General features: G+C 42.4%; 1 protein-coding gene and 1 long non-coding RNA gene across 2 annotated transcripts in view; both read left to right on the forward strand.

The window, feature by feature from the left end:
• The first annotated feature begins 1,933 nt into the window (after positions 1–1,933).
• LOC308670531 lies at positions 1,934–9,389 on the forward strand. Its single transcript, XR_014027028.1, has 3 exons — positions 1,934–1,958; positions 8,699–8,856; positions 9,369–9,389. It is a non-coding gene; the product is annotated as an uncharacterized lncRNA (long non-coding RNA).
• A 94-nt stretch (positions 9,390–9,483) lies between these two features.
• PROM1 (prominin 1) overlaps positions 9,484–21,477 on the forward strand; it is a gene marked incomplete at its 5' end in the record, with an annotated part of 304,125 nt that continues 292,131 nt past the window's right edge. Inside the window, one exon of the mRNA XM_081332891.1 lies at positions 9,484–9,706. Coding sequence (XP_081189017.1) covers positions 9,484–9,706 — 223 coding nt within the window. The remainder of the gene's footprint in view (positions 9,707–21,477) is intronic.

Genomic DNA, 21,477 nt, shown 5'->3' on the forward strand with positions numbered 1-21,477 from the left:
GTTGAACTTAATCACGGCGGCAAGACTTTTGATAGGCCAATATTGGAAGAAAGAGGAACTGCCGACCATAGAAGAGTGGACTTTAAAGGTTTCAGACCTGGCAGAGATGGCGAAGATTTCGGCCTATTTGAAAGATCATTCGCAAGAACGCTATATTATGGAATGGACAAAATGGATTGAGTTTATCCAGAACAAGTATAGGGTTAAGAAGTTTTATGTAGCATTTGAATAAGTCTTCTTTCGTTTTGTTTTTTTTCTTATCTTAGTTTCTTTTTATACATATTCAATATTATTAAGGCTTGTTTTATCCTTTATAAGCTAGAGAGTGATGGATTTTAGAGTTTATAGTTGTTAGTATATGATTGTTTATGATTGCTTTTTATATATATACCTTGTATTTAGCTCTGGGAAGTGGGGGGGGGAGGGGGGGAGGGGGGGAGGGGGGGGAGGAGGGAGGGGGAAGGGGGGATTCTTAAAGGAAAATTGTATTTTAAAACTTTTCAATAAAAAAAAAAAAGAGGAGGGGGGTCAAATTATTCTCCAAACCATCAGAGGGCAGGACAAGAAACAATCATTAGAAACTGATCAAAGTGAGAAGCAGCCGGGAATTAAGGAGAAACTTCCTAATAGTGAGGACAATTAACCAGTGGAATAGCTTGCCTTCAGAAATCATGGGTGCTCCATCACTGGAGGTTTTTAAGAAGAGGCTAGACAGTCTGAAGTGGTATAGGTCAGATATGTCAAACTCGCAATGTCATGTGACATCACACGACATAGGTTTTTTCTCATTCCCAGCAATGGGGTAGGTGCAGTTTCCTGGTGACACGTCCAGCCCATGTGCCAGCAGTTTGATACCTCTGGTATAGGTTCTCCTGCTTGAGCAGGGGGCTGGACTAGAAGACCTCCAAGGTCCCTTCCAGCTCTACTCTATTCTAAATCTCTGAAGAACCAAGGCTGCCGCACTTGAGAAAAACTTGTTATCACCTTCTCCACTCAGAGTTCCCACAACACCTTCTCACCTCTGGATTGGCTCACCATGGGCTGGGCGGTTGGGAGTGGTTTTGAACAATGGGGTTTAACCTAACACTTTTGCGTGGGAACTTCAGATCCTGTCTGTCTTCTCTGCAATCACTTTCTTTCAATTTATTTTTTTATTTTTAATTCCATTTATATCCCGCCCTTCTCCGAAGATAAAAGATCTTATTCAAGAATTCTACTTTCTTGAGGGAACAGCTGAGGCGAGACCTCACACTGAGGTTAGATGCATACAGAGGAGCAGCAAAAGTGCTGCTTCTCCTATTAATGGGGATTGTTTGAATAGAACCAAGGGAAGCCTGAAGCCTGTGGTTTCAGCCTCCTCACTGGGGATGGTGGGGAGGAGTGACCAACGGTATCTCATCAAGCTGTAGTTTAATTAGGGCTTCACACTCAGCCCCAGCTCTGCTTTGTGCGCCAGAGTAGCATCCTGCTTTGCCAGCTGGGTTCGCCCGCATCTCCGCCCGCACCTTGGGAAACTCCTTGCTCTCTGATTTCCCCCGAACCGCAACCCAGCCCTCAGCCGCCGCGGGCAGAGCCTGGGCCGGCTCTCGAGCCCGCTGCTTGCGGCAAACCCCCTGCCTCTTCGTGCGCGCTGTCCCAGCGCCTCCCGGGACCGACTCGGGCTGCTCAGACTGGCTCTTCCCGGCTGCTTTGCGAGCGACGGTGGAGTTGGCGCCAGAGTTTCGCAGAGGCTCCTCCGACCGAGCCCTTGCCCCGATCCAGCCGGCACTGGCTTGGCGGGGGTAGTTCCGCCCGGCCACATCCCACCCCTGTTTTTCCCAGGCGCGCTCACCGCGGGACAGCCACTCACTAAGACTAAGGAGTCGCCCGGGGACGAGCAGAGCTCGCGCAGCTGAGCGCCCGTCCAGCTGCTGCACGCGGAGAGCTGAGGCAAGCGAAGCGTGTTGGAGCCATCGCAGGTGAGTGCCAAGGGGGGCTTCGGCCCCGCTTCCGGAATAGGAACGCAAGACTTCTGCGGCAGGAAGAGCCGGCGGCGGGTGTGTTCGGAGCTGCGGCTGCCCGGCCGGCTTCGCTGCGTTACTCACGAGGAAGCGCTCGCTTTCCGGGAAACGTTCAAGGGATCCCGCGGGCGCTGGGTTGCAGAGCCGCTCACCGGGGAGAGCGCGGATCCTACGTGAACACTTGATTCGGCGGGGCGTTGCTTTCTCTGGTGCAGCGGGAACATGGAAAGCCGCGCGAGGCGATAGAGCTTGGAACCCCCCCCCTCCATCCCACCTCGGGGAAAAGCTGCTGGGCTCGTGGTGCAGTGGGCGTGAGGGCTTGGCTCTGAAAAAAGGGCAAAAAAATTTAAACAAAAAGGTGAGAGGATACGAGTTATGCGCGCACGCACAGAGACCATTTATGTCCGGTAAAATTGTATAATTTGGATTCAGGTGTGCATGAATTAGAAATATCTGATTTGCTTCCTTGTTCACCTTTCAAGGGAGAGATGCATTCCTAGGAGACATTTAACTTAGTCATACAATTAACCCTCTTTTGGGTCTGTGCATCATATTGACCTATAGACTTAGCAAAAGGGCTGGGTTTGCAAAAGCTACTCTCCCTCAAGAAAATCTAAAGAAATCAGAGTTAGCACTTACTGTGACTATGCAAATGGGTTCTGTCACTGACCTGGGTAGGCTCAATGTGTGAATGCAACAAGTACTGAGATATAAATGCTCCTGTTTCCAAATTTGTCTTTATTGAATTACAGAATAGTGTGAGCTGTGGATAGGGAGATGTGAGACTGGAAATACCCCTCCCTCTCAGTCCAGCTTGCTTCACAGGGTTGTCAAGAAAACAAGTCTAGTGGTAGGGTCTGGAAAGAGTTTGAGTCAGCAACTCCTGAAGAAGTGGAGAGGTTCCCTGTGTGGTTAGTTTGGCCACAGGTTTGTTGCACCTAGGATTGTTCCTGGATTGTTAGGTGGCCAGGGAGGAGATCCATAGGTGGGTCCATGCAGTGGATTGGTCAGTGTCTCCAACTTTCCCTTTTTACAGAAAGTTGTTAAGAAGTGTCCAGACGAATCTAGATCCCTTTCAGCCAAGTTTTAGGCCAGAATTCAATATTCAGACAGCCTTGGTCATGCTTGTTAATGGCCTTTCGGGGATCAGGGATGGAAGTTGTGCAATCAACATTGCACTTCTTGATGGATTCCAGAAGATGGTAGAGGACAGGAAGGCCTGGAGGAATGTTGTCCATGGGGTCGGGATGGTTCAGTCACGACTTCACAACTAACAACAAATTCTATTAACTACAATGTCTTTCTAGAATGTCTCTGAGGGTTGGAGGTGGTAGCCCCATTTTATGGTGGTTCTTCTCCCTTCAGGGCCCATTGCAATTGGTATTGGCTGGGTGGGAGACATAGTCCCAGGATCCCCTTTGTGTGGTACCTTAGGAGTCATGGTCTCTCTCTTCTTGTTCAACATTAATGTGAAATTTCTAGGTGAAGTCATCCACAAGTCTGGGATGTGTTATCAGTATGTTGATGATATTCAGTTATATCTCTTGACTGCAAGCCAATCAAGTGAGGTTAATAAAGGTTGGTGCTTGGAGACTGTGGGCCTGGATTAGAAGAAACTGACTCTGACTCAGTCCTTTAAAAATTTAGATGGGATTGTACTTCCCCAGTCTTCATCTCATAGCAGGTGTCAGCTGTGGTCAACATGCCCTTTGCACATATGCCATCTGTAAAACATTTTATATAAGTTTTCTTTATATGCTTTAGTTAATTTAACATCTCTTTCCCATAGCTTTTGACAATCTTCTAATTCTATATTATATCCAAAGTTCTTTGCCCATATTATCATTGTCTCTCTTATTTGTTCTTCCTCCATCTTTAACAGATATTTACAGAGTTTCTTAATCAACTTTTCATCAGTATCTGGTCAAATTCTGTGTGTCCTTAATAGAATCCAATTATTTTAGCATCTTTTTCATATCTCGTTTGGATTTGCAAATATGGCCACCTTGTTCTTGTAAATCTTGTCTGTCTTTCAATTTTACTTCATTGTCCAAGATATCTTTATAGCTCACAACTTTGTCGGAATTAATAAAATTTGGGCAAGCAAAAGCTTCCATTGTTGAAATCCATTCAGGTATCTTAATGTAAATTTTTGCTTTTATTTTTTCCCATTCTGAAAAAAGTACATTTCTTACAAAGTGGTTTTGAAAATATCTATGTGTTTTATTCTTCCCATACCACAGAAAAGCATGCCATCCAAGTTGTAGGTCATGCCCCTTTAGGTATTTTATCTCTAAGCATTATCCATTCTTTAAGCCATGTTAAAATAGTTGCTTGGTAGTATAGCATCGAGTCCGGCAGTCCAAATCCTCCACTTTCTTTCGCTTCTTGTAGCATTTTCAGTCTAATTCTAGCTTGTTTTCCTTGCCAGATAAATTTCAGTATTGTTGTATTCAGTACATCAAAAAAGACTTTTCCCAGCCTTACAGGAATTGTTTGAAATAAAAAGAGTATGTTTGGTAAGATATTCATTTTCACTGTTGCTATTCTCCCCAGCATTGAAAGTTGCAAGTTTTTCCACTTTTCCAGGTCCAGTTTTATTTGTTTTATCAGTCTTACATAGTTATCTTCTTTTATTGTTACACATCTTGCTGTTAGGTAAATTCCCAAATATTTAACTTTTTTAATTATTTGAACTATTTGATTTTTTTGTTTTTCTGTTAGATTTCCTGTTCAAGAGCCTGACAGCCGATGGATAGAAGCTGTTCTTCAGCCTGTTGGTACGACTGGCTATACTCCTATATCTTCTACCCAATGGTAGGAGAGTAAAGAGGTACCGACCAGGGTGTGAGTAGTCCCTGAGAATTTTTCTCACTCTTCCAAGGCAGTGAGCCCTGGTGATGTCATCCATTGGTGTCAGGGGGCAGCCCACGATGTTTTGTGCTGTGCTCACCACCCTCTGTAATACTTTCCTATCCGCAGCTGTCAGGCCAGCATACAAACCACAATACAGTGCAAGAGGACACTCTCTATAGTAGACCAGTAAAAGAAGGTCATTAGCTGTTGTTCTACCCTGTTCTTCCGCAAGACCCTGAGGAAGTGGAGTCTCTGTTGGGCCTTTCTGGCCACCTGGGTTGTATTGAGTTTCCAGGTAAGATCTTCACAGAGGTAGACTCCCAGGAATTTAAATGAGGAAACTCTCTCCACACAGTCCCTCCGCCCCCCCCCATGTAAAGTGGGGCAGGTTCCTCTCTTTTCCTTTGGAAGGAAATGCTTCAAAAGACTGGTTCTCCAACATCTTAGGACATGCCTCCCACCGGATTTCGACAAACATCAATTTGCCTATAGGGGGAACAGGTCGATAGACAATGCTGTAGCTACTGCTCTACACTCTGTAGCAAGCCATCTAGAGAAACCTGGAAGCTATGTCAGGATGCTTTTCATTGATTACAGCTCGGCTTTCAACACCATTTTGCCGAGCATTCTTATTGAAAAGCTGACTGACTTGAATTTCCCCCCCTCCATCTGTGATTGGATTAAAGACTTTCTAAGGGACCGGCTACAAACAGTGAAGGTTGGGTCTGTTTTATCCACCCCCCTGAAGCTTTGCACCGGCTCGCCACAGGGCTGCGTGCTTAACCCCTACCTGTACTAATTGTACACATATGATTGTGTATCATCCGACCCATCTACTGCGATAATTAAGTTTGCAGATGATACCACCGTAGTGCGTCTTATTCTCTCTTTGTACCAGATTCAAAATCACCTCCTTCCAGAAATGCTCTATGGTTGTTGAAGAATTCCATTGCCTTAAGTGTGTGTCCAATCTATATCTTTTCATATCCAAATAGATTAAAATCCCTTCTGGAATCAGCCATCTAAAATTCACTCCTTTTTCAATTAATTTCCTAGTTAGAAACTGATATTCTCTTTGGGATTCTCTTATTCTCCTAGGAATTTGTTTCAAGACTACAATTTCTTTTTCTTTGTATTTCAAAGGTTCATCTCTTACTTTTCTCAGAAGCTCATCTCTTGTAGATCTTTTGAGAAATCTAACATGTGCTTCCCTGGGGACTTTATTTCTTCTAGCATAGTTTGAGTTGACTCAATAGATCTGACCTAATTCTCCTTCTATTTCCTGTTTCCCAATTCCTAACGCGTCTGCCAATAATTCCGTTATCAAGTCTAGAAGATCCTCTTCCTTATCTTCCATTATATTTTGAAATCTTAAAAAGTATGAGGTTCTTTCTATCACAGCTATTGATTCTTCTAGTTCTCCATTTATTTGCATCAATTTCTGATTTTCACCTTTTAAGACTTCTAATTTCTGGTCAACCTCAGTTGATTTATCTTCTATTTTTTATTCTTTCTTGGTTATCTGTAACCATCTGTTTAAAAATTTCAAATTGAGAGTCCATGTTATTAATTTTTTGATTCATTTTATCAAAATCACTTTTTATCTCCTCATGGTTTCTCATAACCGCCATTTGAGTAGCAAATTGCCTCTTGAATTGCTTGTAACGTCGTTTGAGTTTCCTTTTGGAAGTTATTAGCCTTTTCTTGTTGGAGCAGAAACAGTTGAGTTTTAATCCTCCAGTCACAATAATGGTGTGTGTGTGTGAGAGAGACAATGACTTGAACCAGCCATCCCCTTTCAAACCGGGGTTGTTTGAGGAAAAAAAGAGATGAGGGGAGGATTACATATGCTGCCTTCAGTTGTACAAAATCAAGGTGGTATATAAATCTAATAAATTAATGTATTCCAAAAGACAACAATAGCCTATTCAGCCTCCTGTAAAAGAGTGCTCAAATGCAGGGCTGCAACAATGGGTTTTGCCAGGGACCTGTAGCCAGCTTTCCCCTCCTTGAAACAAGCAGTTTCCTGATTCACACAGCCTATGTGTGTAAAGTAGTCTGCCAAAGTTTTCCCCTGCATTTGAACTTGAGAACCTTCAGCTCAAAACATGATGAGAAATTTGTAACTGTCTTTACCCCAAACGGCTGATTTTTAGGATAGTTATTTGCCATATCTTCATTTTGGGAAAATGGATTCAATAAATCCATGTTTCAGGGACACCTGATTGTTAATATGAACTGCTTCAAACTTAAACCACAAAAATGATCTAATGTGTAGTAAGGATACCAGATCTGTTGCAACATCAGCAGGATGATGGGCATGGAGTTACTGTCAAAGCCACATCCATTTTGTGTATGTTCAGGAGTTTGATCACAATACTGTACCTGCCATCTTGCAGATTTTGACCATCTTCTTTGCCCCATATCCCTGATTAAATGCTATACTAACAGAGCATCTGCATGCATACAGTATATCATTCTTTCAAGCTTAAAGGAACCATCTCCATATAAAATGAAGGTTCTGTGTTGAACAGTCTTCTCTAATCTGCTGGCCAATATTCATATTACAGTAAAATCTCAAGACCAAATGGAGGAGATGGTGGTAGTGTCTGTTATTCCCAATTATCTGTTAAATCAAAAAAGACATCATTGAAGGGATTTACATCTTGATGCAGATTAACACAAATGATAAAAAAATGCTGTGGGAACGTCGTCTTGTGAACTCTGTTGTATAGGGATTCGTTTTTGGAATGAATTAATAATAATTTTATTAAGTTAGTCTTTACTTTTATCTTCTTTTTAGTTTGGAAGCTGGAGTTGGAGGGATAACATTTGTTTATTTTTGCCTTGACCAGTCCAGGAAGGAAAAGATTTTCTGATTGCAAGAAAGCCCCATCTTCATGGTTTCCTTCTTTGCCATATCACAAGTAAGCGTGCCAAATCTCAAATCGGAGCCTTCAAGATTTAACAACCTTGGGTTTTTCAAACCTACCCAATCTTTTAACCATACCAAACAACAGATATCATAATATAATCTAAGCCCAGATCTCCTCTTTCTTTAGCATTCTGTAAAAGCTTGTATTTAATTCTCAGTTTTTTGTTTTGCCAAATAAATTTAGGTATATCTTTCTGCCACTGTTTAAAAGAAAACATACAGCAAACCATTTAAAAACTGTGAAAACCAGTTTCATTAATACAAGTTAAAATAGTATTAAAACACCCTGGTATAAAAACATCTACTTAAAACTGTTCGAATTCAGGAATGAACAGTTCCATACTTCCACAATATGCTATTTTAAATATGTGATTTTACTATAATCATCTTCAATTACGAATGTGTGAAATGTGCCAGGAGAAAACAACCAGTTTGGGACAAAATGGAAACAACAGACTATAATGTTTCTGGTGGCCTTCCATTCTACCTTTTTTTTCTAGATATGGATAAAATGTTAGGCCATAATACAATGAAGTCAGGATCCATTTGTATGCTGAAAAGCAGAAAGCACTTACAAACCTTTTGCTTCTTTTGGCTAAGATCAAGTATATGTAACCTCTCCTTCCTTTGACAGATTTCATTTGGATTAATCAGCCTGGAGCAAAAGGACATGACTGAAATGTCTTTTCAGAAGAAATGTTACCAGCTTGGCTGTTAGCAACTCCGGAAGTGAGGTCTGTAGATAGTATTTGCCTAAATTTTGAATTTGACAGATCATTGTTGAAATAATCTGGGAATATTTATCAACATGTTCCATTTTAAGATGTAGCCCAGTAACTATACTGTAGTGTGATGCAATAAAATATTTGTTTGTATATAAAAATTACCACTTTCTACATGTCAGCAGATGTCAGTGGCCTGAAGCCCTTCTCTGGATTTGGAAGCTATGTAGGATCAACCCTGGTTAGTATTTGAATGGAAGACTGACAGAAAGTTGAAAAGCTATTCCAGAAGAAGGTGATGCCACAACATTGCACCAACTGCCTCCAGAAATCCTTGATTGGGGTTGGTTGCCATGAAAACTACACCATCCTGTTCTTAAACTTACCAGGTTTTACTTGAAAGAGACTATACCGCAGTGGAAATTCTGCTAAGAAATCCACAATCCATTGCATTGATTTTTCCACTGCTTTACAGTGTACTGTGGAGACTTAGGGAAAAAGAAAAAAGGCACAGATTTTTATTTAATTGCCATTCTCATGTTAAAATAGCAAATGTTGCATCTGTAGATGTAAATCCAAGGTTAATGATTGGTTAATCCCAGACCCCATTTTTAATGATGAAAAATGTAAACAGTAGAACAATTCTAAATTTTAGTTTTGTACAAGAACCTAATGGTGGTTCCTTCTTCCCTTTGTACAGATCTGGCACAGATCTTTTCCAATATGCCTCATCCTAAGATATCAGATATTTAAAATTTCATAGGATATTATATCCATGCTGGGACAGGGAATCTGCTGATTTCCAGGATTGAGATGACACTTTTTAAACAGCTTTTTTCTCTTTTTATTAACCAGATTCCTATGAAGAGCTCAGAGAAAAGCATTTTGAAGTGTATGCCCAGCAAAGCTCATCTCATCTCAAGAGTGTTCCTCACCTCAGTTCTGCCTCTGTCTATGAGTTTGGTCAACCATGGCTAGAGAAGTTTGTTTATTGCTTCTTTTATTATTCTGTGGGAGAACAATTTCTGAATTGCAGCCTTTGCCCCAACTGCCTTCTGAAACTCTGGATTTTGGGTATGTTCCTCACAAGATATACAACACCAACACTTACTATGAGCCTGGAACAATAGGGATTTTGTTCCGCATTGTTCACACTTTCCTCTGCATGGTTCAGCCAAATTATTTCCCTCAAGGTAGGTATATATTAAATATTAATTTGGCTTTGAAAAATACAAGGAGATCCTTTCTGAGATGGCAGTTTTGTAAAGCAGTGTAGTGTTCTGACCCAGCCTTTGCGAGTGCTACTCAACAGCTTACTTGTAAAGAAAATCTCTTTTTATTTTAACAAGGTGTTTATGGAATAAACTCCAAATAACCAGTCCTTAGGTGTTAAATCAAATAGTAGCAGTTTCTGTTCGCACTTGGCTGTGATAAGTACAAAGTCTCTGAATTCTCAGCCAGAAGGCTCAATTAGCAATTCAAACCAAACACAAAGAAATCTGACAAACCTGGATAATTAGCAAAGAGTCCTGACAAAAGAAATCCGACAGAGAAACAAAATATCGGAGCATGAACAGTTGCCTGTGGCAACCAGCGCTTCCCACACCTCTCCTCTTTATAGTCCAGCCAGGGCGTGGCTTCTTAAAGTCTCTTACTTTTCCTGGAGAGTCGCCCTACCGCCCTTCATTGTCCTGCATGCCTTTCCTCTCAGCACATATGTGCATCTGGGACAGGCCCCAGCTGTTCCTCCTCTTCACTCAGTTCAGGCCCCCAACACAGCTGTCTCTCTACCTGAGTGAGAGTAGATGGGCCCAGCTCTGTGTCTGGCTCTGAATCTTCTTGCTCCTCAGAGCCTTCTGCAGACTCCCATGTGAACCCAGGCACCCTTTCCCTCTCATTTGATTCATCTGACTTGGCTGCCGGATCTGCTGGCAGTTGAGGAACCACAACATCTAGTTTGAATTTATGTTTTAAGAGAAACTCACTGTGCCAAACCAACAGAAGAGTGGAATGATTTTCTTGTGAATAGTTTTGGGCTTATATGTGTGTATGTGTATTTTGCTAAATCACAAGAAAGAAGAGTTGTGGAAAAGGTTTTAGAAGAAGATGGCACTTTCCCCCAGAACAAAAAGTGTTTTTGAGGCAAGATGGTGGTGCATCAAAAGTTAACTTGTTCTACTTTGAGAGATCTGATTTCTGAATAATCTTACTCTCTGATTATTTATTTGTTAAATTTATTTGCCAACTGTCTCACCATGGACTATTCTAGGTGGCTCTCTTATTTTTGTCTTATCAGGTAGAATAATATTGAGGATGGCAGAGGGTAGAATTTGTAAATGATGTCACATGGATGAAATGGGGGATGTCATTTCTCTCCATAGATATTTATAGAGGACATAGAGAATGGCCTTGAAGGACAAGAAAAAGAGCCACCCCCAAGTTAGTAATCAGATAAGTGGGGCTTGTAAACCTATCCATTACTTAAAGTGGTCATTCAATATTGAATTTTCCATATTATGCATTCATGATTGTTCCCATCCTATGATCAAAAAATTCCTGGCTATGTATTGATGGCTAAAGTAGTTATATCATCTGTTTCTGTCATTCTACATTGAAAGAGAGATGGTCAGTTTGGCATTAGTTTAATCATATACTGTAAGACTATCCATATATCTGTGAGTTGCTTAAGAACTGTAGTGAAAATATGAGTTCGCATCCCACCAGGCTCAAGGTTGACTCAGCCTTCCATCCTTCCGAGGTAGGTAAAATGAGGACCCAGATTGTTGGGGGCAATAAGGTGACTTTGTAATAATGCCGCTTGGGGGGGGGCAAAAGCCCTAATAAGCAGGCATATACATAGAATGAAGGCTATTGCTAAGCACATTGATTTGTGCTTAGATTGTAAGCCGCCCTGAGTCTTCGGAGAAGGGCGGGATATAAATGGGATTAAAAAAAAAAGCAATAGCTGTACTGTTCTACAGTTTTCAATAGGACACAACCTTTATTAAAATAATTAATTGCCTGGCAATGAGAAGCTAACAAGAGCATCTAGAAAGAGGTTGAGAGGGGAAATATGCATTAGGACACAAACTTCACCCTTACATAATTTTAAGAGATATCAGGGCATCAGTAACATCCTGTGAAAATGGAATTTGTACTGGAGCATCCCCAGGAAAGGTATGAAAAATTCAAGATGGTGGCCATGAATGCATGATTAAAGATCCACCCTTTTTTGCAAGCATCACCATTTTGACCCACTGTTGATTAGGTTGCAGGTGAGTGCACCAAAATAGATATTGATTTTATACCAACTAAAAACATGGACAGGTGGAATTGTGGTTATCCAGGGAAGATGTGAAGGAGATTTTAACAGCCAATGGTACAAAGAATCCCATTCTTCCCCCTCCCCCTCCCCCACCCCCAGAAAAGCTTTCCTTTTTGGTATTTATTTTTATATTTTTCAAAAGCCTTATAATAAATAAAAAGCCTTGGTTTAGGTCTGTTTCTTTATACGAAGAGATGAAGTTCTTTCTGCATAAATCAAGTTTCTTTGTGTTTCTATTGCAGTAACTTAGTAATGTGGTTTATCAACTTCACTTTCATTTTGTTTTTGTTTAAGTCTAAAACAATGCAAATAAACAAAGTTTTGAATATTTGTGTAGCAGCTTTCTAAACCTTCCCATGTTTTGAGCAGCAGCTTTCTAAACTTCGCTATGTCTCAAAGTTGGAGTATTAGAAATTGCACTGTTAGAAATAAGGACAGAATAATGAATAATACCAGGAGTTGTTGAACCACAAAACTGATTCACCTTCCTCAAACTTAAAAACTAGATATATCCTTGATACTAGAAAGACCAGAAAAGGAACCAGGCATATGTCTCTGGAAAAAAACTTTTTAAAGTTTGGGAGGATCTCCAAAGCAGGTGGGCTTACAATAGGGCAGATAGATGGTCTTAATGTCCATCAGGGCCAGGATGTTTATTTTTTGGAGGTCTGGGACGTCTTTAGGTTAATGTTATTTCAAAAGAATTGAGATTTTTTATAGGGGTCTTGTTTCATTGTATAGGTGGACATCCGTGAAACTTTTGAGAAATAAATAAATGAATAAATTATTGTATTGGGAATTTTGAAATTCAGATACCAGGATCCAGAGGTTGTCTCACAAAAATAGAAGTTAAGGTCAACAAGATATTTTCTCACATGTTGGTCCCCCTAAATCACTTGTGTCTTATAGCTGCTAAGTTGCTTGTCCCCATCTGCTTGTCTGCTTGGTACATTTGTGAGGTCTCAAAGAAAGCATTGTTTGCTTCCAAGCCTCACTTTCTCCATGCAGGTTTAACTTGTCATCTTTAGTCCCATGAGTTGCTAAAGTACAATAAACTGATAGGTACTTTGAATTTTTTCAACTTTGGCAGTTGTCAGTCATCAAATTCATCCTTTGATTGCTGTAAATAAGAAAAGAATGCTAAAAAATTCAGATCTGAGTCTGAAGCATGAAAGCATTGTCTTTTGGGTTTTGTGCTGTTGTTAGCTCAGGGAGTTCAAAGTGTGTTGTGTGAAGAAGGTAATGAGTGAGACTTGCAGTTAATAAATGTTCTGCAATGAATTTTCCTGGAATACTTTTCCTCCTTGTATTGTGATTCAGCGTCAGCCTGTGATACTGGCAGCTGAGTCTGATGATTCTGAAGAGGAGGGGTTTGGAGAGCCTTTGGTGTCAGAGGGAGGCTCTGATGCACTGCAGGACTCTCAGCCTGGCCCCTCCCATCATGTTCCTCATCAGACTCAGCCATGTGAGCATGAGGTATTGGACGTAGATGATTCACAGCTGGATCTATTCAGGGATGCTAGGAGCAGGAGGCAATCCAGCAGAGAAGAACAGAGAAAGGCCATGAGGCTACTCGGTGAGAAGAGGAGAAGGCAATGAGAAACCACGCCTTGGGATTGCTGATAAAAGGGAAAGGTGTGGGAGGTGCTGGTTGCTGAAGGCAACTCTTTGAAGATCTTCTGCTAGAGTCTTGGTCTGTTATTCCTGTTTAACTTTTGTTTGAACTTTTGGTTTAACTCTTGTTTGAACTTTTGATTTCTTTGTAAATAAATTTGGTTGGGTTTTTCCAGCTTGCTGATTATAAAAAGGGGTTGTCCCTGACATTCAAACAGAGCCGGTCATAGGCTGGAACAGAACACCTTTTAGGCAGAGTAGGCTTCTATTTTCCACTCCTCAAATAAATAGTAATATTACATATTGGGTAATATGAATTGGTTGGCTAACCTATAATCTCGTTTACCCATATATTGGTTTTTCTCTCTTGGTTATCTATGATGAAGGAAACAGTAATAATTTTATCTGCTTACTACAACCAGTTCCTTTTACCTGGTGTGCAAAGGTGTGTATATAAAAGGATATTTCACCAAGGCATGCATAGATTATGTAATGTGCACAAAAGTGCATATGATTATATTGATATAGACTTTAAAAATAATGATAAAAGGGATGGTGTCAGAATCCATTTATATTTCATTTCTAATGATCTCCTCAGAGCTAACCCCAAACCTCATCTCCCCCTGGATCCTGCCATTCCCAAGGGGGAGAGGGAACAGGCATGGAACTTTATGGCTTTCACTTCCTTCCTTAAATGTAAACTTTGTTTATTCTGCCTGCCTGCTATCCATCACATATAATCAATTGCTTTCTCACTAGGCATTCCCTCTAATCTTACAGGCAACTAGGAAATGGGGTGGAAAAGGGAGGAATGAAACTCTCCGGAATCTGGTTTATTTTTCTGAATGAAGTGTGAGGGGGGTGGAAATGATCTTGCTGCAAACGGACTGTTATCTTTCCTCTCCCACAATGGGCTTACCACCTGGAGCTTGGCTGATCTGGAACTGACCAAATGAACTGTGGGGTGGGGTTTAGTTTGGGACACTTTAAAAATATTGATCTGTGAGGGGATTCCTCACATCCTGTCTATTATACCTGCTATCTCCTATTTCTTACTAAATGTTCCTGCTTGGAAAATCTTGACTCCAAGACTCCTTCTTTCTTAAGATGTGGGCTGAAGTGGGTTCTGACAGATGGAATGAACTTAATAACCAGCATCTATAGGTGGGAATCTGAGCAGATGGTACCAGACAGTTCTGGGATCTAAAGATAGTAAAGACCTCTTCCAATCAGCAATCAGTATTGTTACCTTAAAAATAGCATCAGATCAGGTAGATGTCCTCTTTTATAGCATACCTTGGCTGTTTACTGGGTCATTGTCTCATATAAGCTCAGGCTTTATGTGATCACAGCTTAAGAGTACTCACAAGGAAAGAAAATTATATTTGTTCTTAAGCTCTATGATGTCAACATTTTATCATTATGACATAGCTATGACATATATATATATATATATATATATATATATATATATATATATATATATATATATGCTAATTTTGATAATTTTTAATCAGTTTGCAGTAAGTAGGAAGAAGACACACTTTAGAGAATGATAAAATGCAGAATACCATTGATTAAGGAACAAAATGGTGAAACATCTACTTTTTTAAAAAAGAATTTTTGAGACGTCACTTAACTTCATAATTAATGGCAATTTCTAAATAGTTTTTAATATCACTCCTGCATAATAGTCATTTCATAATGTTCCAGGCATTATTGGTTGTAAGCACAAATGAAGGTAATAAAAAGTGCAATATCTTCAGTGAACACTGGACTTGGTGACAAGTCTAAGTTCAGAAACTTCCCCGGTCTTTCTGGGCAAGGACGAAGACCTGTGGACCAGACAGCCTTCTAGATTATAAGGCCAAAATTCAACAGTGATTGCTAAATTTCATATCTTTCTGGGTACAGATCATCTCCTTTATTTGTTAATCCATTGAGGACCCCTCAAATTCATCCTACAGCCGATTGGGATTGTATATGTTATGTATTAGGCTTTATTGGAACACCTTAAGCTTGTATAAGAGTCATCACCAGGAGGCGTTGAACTGTAACTGTTTTGGCGGGAAGCATTTTTGGCGGGAAACAGAGGTTCAATCCAATTGGTTGGTTGAGTACCTGGCTAGGTACTGGCGAGGTATATAAAGAGTGCAGGTAGCCCCTATTCCCCCAGTACAGTCACTTCCACCAAATAAAGAGCTGTTATGTTGTACTCATCGTCTCGGCATCCTTCCTGCTCTCCAGAACCCACTACACAACAGTGGCGATGAAGGTGGGATCCTGCTTCGCATTAAAGAGCTGAATTCATGAGGGGATGGCTTCGCGTGCTGGAGGAAAGAGGCATCTTTCCCCCCATTCTACAGCCGGCTAGTCACCATGCTAGCAGCCTCACATACTCAGAACCAACCGTCTGAGTTGGCAGAGCAGGATCCAAGAACAAGAGGAAGATGCCTAAGGTCGGCCAGCCCAGAGAATTCAATATCCGCCATCCCAAACGATGGCCATCACACCTGGGGCAAGTCGAGAACTATCTCTGGGCGAACCAAATCACTGAGGATGGCCTAAAAGCGGCAACCTTGTTTTGCATAAGCTGGCCTGCCACATTCAACTTGGCCGAAAGCGTATTCACACTGACACCGATCGAAATCGTCTCATACAGAGACCTCACACAAAAGCTGAATGGGCATTTCAAGCCCCGAATGTCCGAGCTGGCCTGGCAGTTCCATTTTGACCAGAGGGTACAACAGCCGGGTGAATCTGCATCGGAGTTCATTGTGGCCTTGTGACAGGCTGCCCACCTCTGCAAGTTTTCCAATTTGGACGAGAGACTACGGGACAGGCTTGTGTGTGGCCTAAGAGATAAGCAACTGCAACAGAGGCTTTTCGCAAGGCCCAATATAACTCTCCAAGACTCTCAAGATGAGATCTTGGCCGACGAGGCGGCTGGAGGCGTGGTGCAAGCGGTACAGACTCCCCTGCCCAGCAGCCCAGAGGAAGCAATACATTACGAAGGCGCTACGTACAGCCAGCACACAGACGAGGAAGAAGCCAACATCGACCAGATCCAGCAAAAAATGGAACAACGGGATCGACGACGTGAGCACAGGGAGAGCCAGCAGAAGGCAGCTCCCTCCCTGAAATGCGGAGGCTGCGGAGGCAACCACACATGGATGAACTGCAAGTTCCGGTCGGCCACGTGTTGGGCCTGCGGAAAATTGGGCCACATCGCAGTGGTCTGCCGTAGCCGTTTCCGAGAGGGCCTACCCAAGCGACAGTCGGAGAACTCATTGGGGAAAGGTACCGGGGCCCAGAGCTTGACAAGCGTAGGGTTTTTTGAAAGCCGGAGGGCCATCTGCTGAACCGTGGCCCACCGGCCACTTAAACCCAAACTGAAATTGAAAGTCCATTTACAAGGCATTCCTTGAAAAATGGATCTAGACTCTGGCTCCGCAGTCTCGATTATTTCCGACGAGACATTTAAACTTGTTTGCGGTCGGAGCAAGCAGTGGGTTAAATTGAGGCCCTCCAGTATCATGTTAACCGATTTCCAAAATGCCCCAGTAAAAGTTAAGGGGGAGACCACCCTTTCCGTGCTGTTTAAGAGGTTTCAGGGGCACTTGGATGTCATCGTAGTTGAAGGCCATAGGACCAGTTTAGTTGGGTTGGACTGGTTTGAGGCATTGGGCATCGTAATATCTGGCATCCACAGATCGCAGGGAAACAACATCGACTCTGTCTGCAAAGAGTTTGCAGACGTATTCAATAGTAAGCTGGGGAAGTACACAGGGCCCCCCATTTCATTTAAATTAAACCATAGTGTCTTACCCATTAGAATCAAACCCAGGAGAGTCCCCTTTGCACTCAAGCACAAAATTGAAAAAGAGCTAGACAAACTAGTAGAACAGGGGGTCCTGCAGCCTGCAGATGGGGGAGAGTGGGAGACCCCGATAGTCACCCCCCTCAAAGCTAATGGGGAGATCCATATCTGCGCTGATTATAAATGCACCCTAAATAAGGCCCTAAACCAGCACGCTTACCCAGTCCCCACGCTCAGCCACGTTCTCGCTTCCCTGCAAGGCGGCGCCATCTTTGCTAAACTAGACCTCACGCAGGCGTACCAGCAGCTGCCAGTTACCAAGGAGATAGCAGCAGCACAAACAATTGTAACTCATAAGGGAGCCTTCAGAGTTAACCACCTGCAGTTTGGAGTAAGTGTAGTGCCAAGGATTTTTCAGGAGTTAATGGAGCAAACACTTAAGGGCATCCAAGGTGTATGCCCTTATTTTGATGATGTCCTCATTGCTGGAGAAAAAGAGGAAGTGTTAGCAGACAGACTTAGGGCAGTTTTAAATAGGCTTTGCTCTGCAGGTCTCAAACTAAAAAGAGACAAATGCAGCATAGGGGTTACATCCACAGAATTTTTGGTGTTCAGGATCGATGCCTGTGGGATTCATCCCGCAGAAACCAAAGTGAAGGCAATTAAGATGGCCCCCACTCCCAAGAACAAGACGGAACTGCAAGCCTTTCTGGGATTATTAAAATTTTACCACTCCTTCCTACCCCACAAAGCAGCCATAGCTGAACCCCTGCATACACTCCTAGATAAAAAAGCTGCATGGAAATGGACCAAGGTCCATGACAAAAGCTTCCAGGACCTAAAGGCTCTACTGTCCAACAAGTCCACGGTCACCCATTTCATTGAAACCAAGCCTATCTGCATTGCTTGCGATGCTTCACCATATGGAGTGGGAGCAGTGCTAAGCCATCTGGAGGGAAATGGTACACAGGTTCTCATAGCTTACTACGCTAGAAACCTGTCAGGGGTAGAAAGGAACTATGCACAGATAGACAAGGAAGCCCTGGCAATAGTGGCTGGGGTCAAAAAATTCCACGACTATCTGTATGGTAGGGAGTTCACAGTGTTTACGGACCATAAGCCTCTATTAGGCTTATTCACCACTGACAAACAAACCCCACAAATACTCTCCCCTAGGATGATCAGATGGTCCATATTCCTATCGGCTTTCAATTTTAAACTGGTTCATAAGCCAGGGAAAGAAATGGGCTATGCAGATGGGTTAAGTAGGCTACCCCTAGCAAACATAGAACCAGATCCGGCACCAGCTGCACAGATACTGGCAATCCAAGAGCTACCGGAATGCCCTCTCCATGCAAAGGACGTTGCAGCGGAGACAGCCTCAGACAAAATCCTGAGCAGAGTTCAGTCTTGGGTATTCACAGGGTGGCAGGATAAAAGTCCAGGCCCAGAATTCCAAGTATATTTTGTAAGGAGGCATGAATTGTCCGCACATAAAGGATGCCTGTTGTGGGGTAGTAGGGTTATTATACCATCAACACTGAGAGAGAGAGTTCTGCAGTCTCTACATGCAAGGCACCCTGGCATAGTTCGCATGAAGACTTTAGCAAGGAGCTACCTTTGGTGGCCAGGGTTAGATAAGGCAGTGGAAGAACAGGTACATGGATGCTACACTTGTCAAAGGTCCAGACCTGAGATGCCCCAAGCGCCTGTCCACAAGTGGGAGGCAACACATACACCCTGGTCCAGGGTCCATATAGACTATGCTGGTCCATTCCAAGGACAGCTTTTCCTAATAGTAGTAGATAGCTGGAGGTAGTGCCAGTCCCAAATATGACCACGGCCAGAACAATCCAAGTGCTCAGGAGACTTTTTGCCACACACGGTCTGCCTGACATTGTGGTATCAGATAATGGGGCTCAATTTACCGCTGCTGAGTTTCAGGCCTTCATGAGAGCAAACTTGATTAGACATGCCACATCTGCGCCCTTCCACCTGTCAACTAATGGACAAGCAGAAAGGATGGTGAGAACAAACAAAGACGCACTCAGCTGCATTATCATCGGTGATTGGCACCACAGGTTGGCGGAATTCCTATTATCACAACACACCACACCATGCACAGCCACGGGGAAGAGTCCTGCGGAGCTCCATTGGGGCAGATGCCTCATCACCAAACTGGACAGGCTTCACCCTGACAGAGTGGCTTCTGAGGCCACGCAACCCAAAACCCCAAGAGAACTACACCTGGATGACTTGGTTTGGGCCAGGAACTGCGGTCCGGGACACTTGTGGATTCCAGGGGTGGTGGTTGACAAAACCGGGCCCTTATCTTATGTAGTATGGGTGGAGAGGGGTCGTCAGGTCAGACGGCACATAGACCAAGTAATGAAAAGAGTTCCAGAATGGTCAACAACCAACCACAGGGAAAATTACCCCTCATTGAGTTTCCAAGCTGGCACACAAGCTAGCTCACATTCCCCCTACCAGCACCATCAACAAACAACCGCGTCTGAGCCCAAGGAGGACCAGGAGAACCCCGATCAACCAGGACAGCAACCCTCCCAGGGCCGCGGGGCTAACCCTGCCACAGGGTCTGACTATGGGGTGGGTCCACCAGAAACGGTCAGCCAGAGCTTACCTGCTGACCCTCCAGTTCAGGAGAACCTGGACGTCCAGGATATGCTGAGTAAGGCACCAGCCCACAAGGGGGAAGAAACCCTAAGACGTTCATCTCGGTCCCATAGGCCACCCGCGTACCTCACTGACTATGTGCACAAATAAGGGAAGCCGGGTGGCTAGGTCCATTGGGAAGTTGGTTGTCATGAATGTAAATTCATTGTATATGTATATTGTTTCATCCTTAAGGGGGAAGGGGTGTTATGTATTAGGCTTAATTGGAACACCTTAAGCTTGTATAAGAGTCACCACCAGGAGGCGTTGAACTGTAACTGTTTTGGCGGGAATCATTTTTGGCGGGAAACAGAGGTTCAATCCAATTGGTTGGTTGAGTACCTGGCCAGGTACTGGCCAGGTATATAAAGAGTGAAGGTAGCCCCTATTCCCCCAGTACAGTCACTTCCACCAAATAAAGAGCTGTTATGTTGTACTCATCGTCTCGGCATCCTTCCTGCTCTCCAGAACCCACTACACAACAGTATATGTACAACTTATGTAGCTATGTAGCAAGGTGGACAAAATGCTAGGGAGAAAAAAAAGTGAAGGCTGTTTTAATATGTCTCCTATTGCAAAAAAAAATATATACAACTGTATCTTACAATGCTCTCTAAATTTATAGACAGTTTATTAGATTTTTAAGTAATTGCAATTGCCCTAGAGTAGGCAACCAAACTTAGTTGATCACCTCAATCAGATGAAGGATCTAGAGTTTTTGTTTCTTAGGGTCTTTTAAAAAGAAAACATGACTGATCTTCCTGAGGAAATGAACTCTAAGATATTAAAAAGTGGGTCAGGTCAGCCATGAGAATACCTCGGCTGAACTTTTTTCTTAATCTGCTACAAATCCTCACCAGATGGTGACCTGGAAGACAAGCTCAAGTAAGCCATACTAAGGCACGTTAATGAGGATGCAAAAACGTAAGTGGAGTTAGCCATGTTTTGCGGAAAATGCAGAGAATTTTTTAGGAGTTTCATATTTGTTCCATCTGTTCTTTAAAATTAAGGGAAAAGCTTTTATCTTGCTTATTTAGGTGCCTTTAGCAATAAAATGGGGAAATGCTAAGGATAGTTTGGCTTTCCAGGAAAGTCAAATACATATTTATTTGAAAGCAGGATTTTCTATCTAATCCTTATGTCTGAAAACTACACTATAAAATTAAGATGTTTCAAGGACATTAATGGTCTGGGTGATCCAAATCAGCTTGGAGTAGCTATTATCTATTTGCTTGGTACAACAGACATATCTGCATTCTCCCACAAATGAAAATGGTTGAAAATTCTCAGGGTGCAAAAAAAAAACCAAGGAGAACATTATCTGAGCTTTTTCTTTATATATCAGTTTTCCATATTTGGGATATTCTTTGAAAGAAATGTATTACAATAATGTGAGTTATATGTGCCACCTGTCTTAATTTAAATAACTTTAGACAGAGCTTTTTTGTATTCAAGAATGGTTAAAGTGTGTATTTATATGCAGACATGTTCATGTATGGTGCATTTGTAAATCAGGGAGGGGGACCTTTGGG

Source organism: Vipera berus, assembly GCF_964194415.1.
Source record: "Vipera berus genome assembly, chromosome: 7".
NCBI classification, from domain to species: domain Eukaryota; kingdom Metazoa; phylum Chordata; class Lepidosauria; order Squamata; family Viperidae; genus Vipera; species Vipera berus.